The sequence below is a fragment of the Marmota marmota genome, unplaced genomic scaffold, assembly GCF_001458135.2.
Source record: "Marmota marmota marmota unplaced genomic scaffold, marMar, whole genome shotgun sequence".
Taxonomy (NCBI): Eukaryota; Metazoa; Chordata; class Mammalia; order Rodentia; family Sciuridae; genus Marmota; species Marmota marmota.
Window position 1 is genome coordinate 2386 of NW_026009994.1, and position 806 is coordinate 3191.

General features: G+C 52.0%; 1 protein-coding gene across 1 annotated transcript; it reads left to right on the top strand.

Moving 5' to 3' along the window:
- Positions 1 to 338: 338 nt before the first annotated feature.
- Positions 339 to 800, top strand: LOC107134836 (39S ribosomal protein L17, mitochondrial; the record flags this gene model as incomplete). The annotated part of the gene is made up of 1 exon (XM_015476859.2): positions 339 to 800. A coding segment is annotated over exon 1 (456 nt), but the record flags the coding sequence as incomplete, so codon positions are not given.
- Between the last annotated feature and the right edge of the window lie 6 nt (positions 801 to 806).

The window sequence follows — 806 nt, forward strand, 5'->3', positions numbered from 1 at the left end:
GTCAAGGAAAGGGGCTGCTTTTCATGAGTGCAATGGGAGGATGTTAAACAGTCATGAAATGAACTAATTCGTGTACTCAGAAAATGATATGGGGGCTGGTGATAAAGCTCGGTTGGCAGAGTGCTTGCCTTACTTGCACAAGTCCCTGGGTTTGACCCCCAGCACCCCCAACCAAAAAAAAAAAAGAAAGAAAATTATTTGGAGCTGGGCATGGTGGCACACACCTATAATCCCAGCAGCTCAGGAGGCTAAGGCAGGAGGATCTTGAGTTCAAAGCCAGCCTCCGCAACTTAGTGAGGCCTTAAGCAAAACCCTGTCTCAAAATAAAATACAAAGGGGTGAAAATGCGGCTGTCTGTATCGGCCGCTATCTCCCATGGCCGCGTATTTCGCCGCCTGGGCCTCGGCCCAGAGTCCCGCATCCACCTTTTGCGGAACTTGCTCACTGGACTAGTGCGACACGAACGAATCGAGGCGTCATGGGCGCGTGTGGACGAGATGAGGGGCTACGCTGAGAAGCTCATCGACTATGGAAAGCTGGGAGACACCAACGAACGAGCTATGCGCATGGCTGACTTCTGGCTCACGGAAAAGGACTTGATTCCAAAGCTGTTTCAAGTACTGGCCCCTCGGTTCCAAGATCAGAATGGGGGCTACACAAGAATGCTGCGGATCCCAAACAGCAGTCAACAGGATCGGGCCAAGATGGCAGTGATAGAATATAAAGGGAACTGCCTCCCACCCCTGCCTTTGCCTCGCAGAGACAGCAATCTTACACTCCTAAACCAGTTGCTGCAGGGTCTGCGG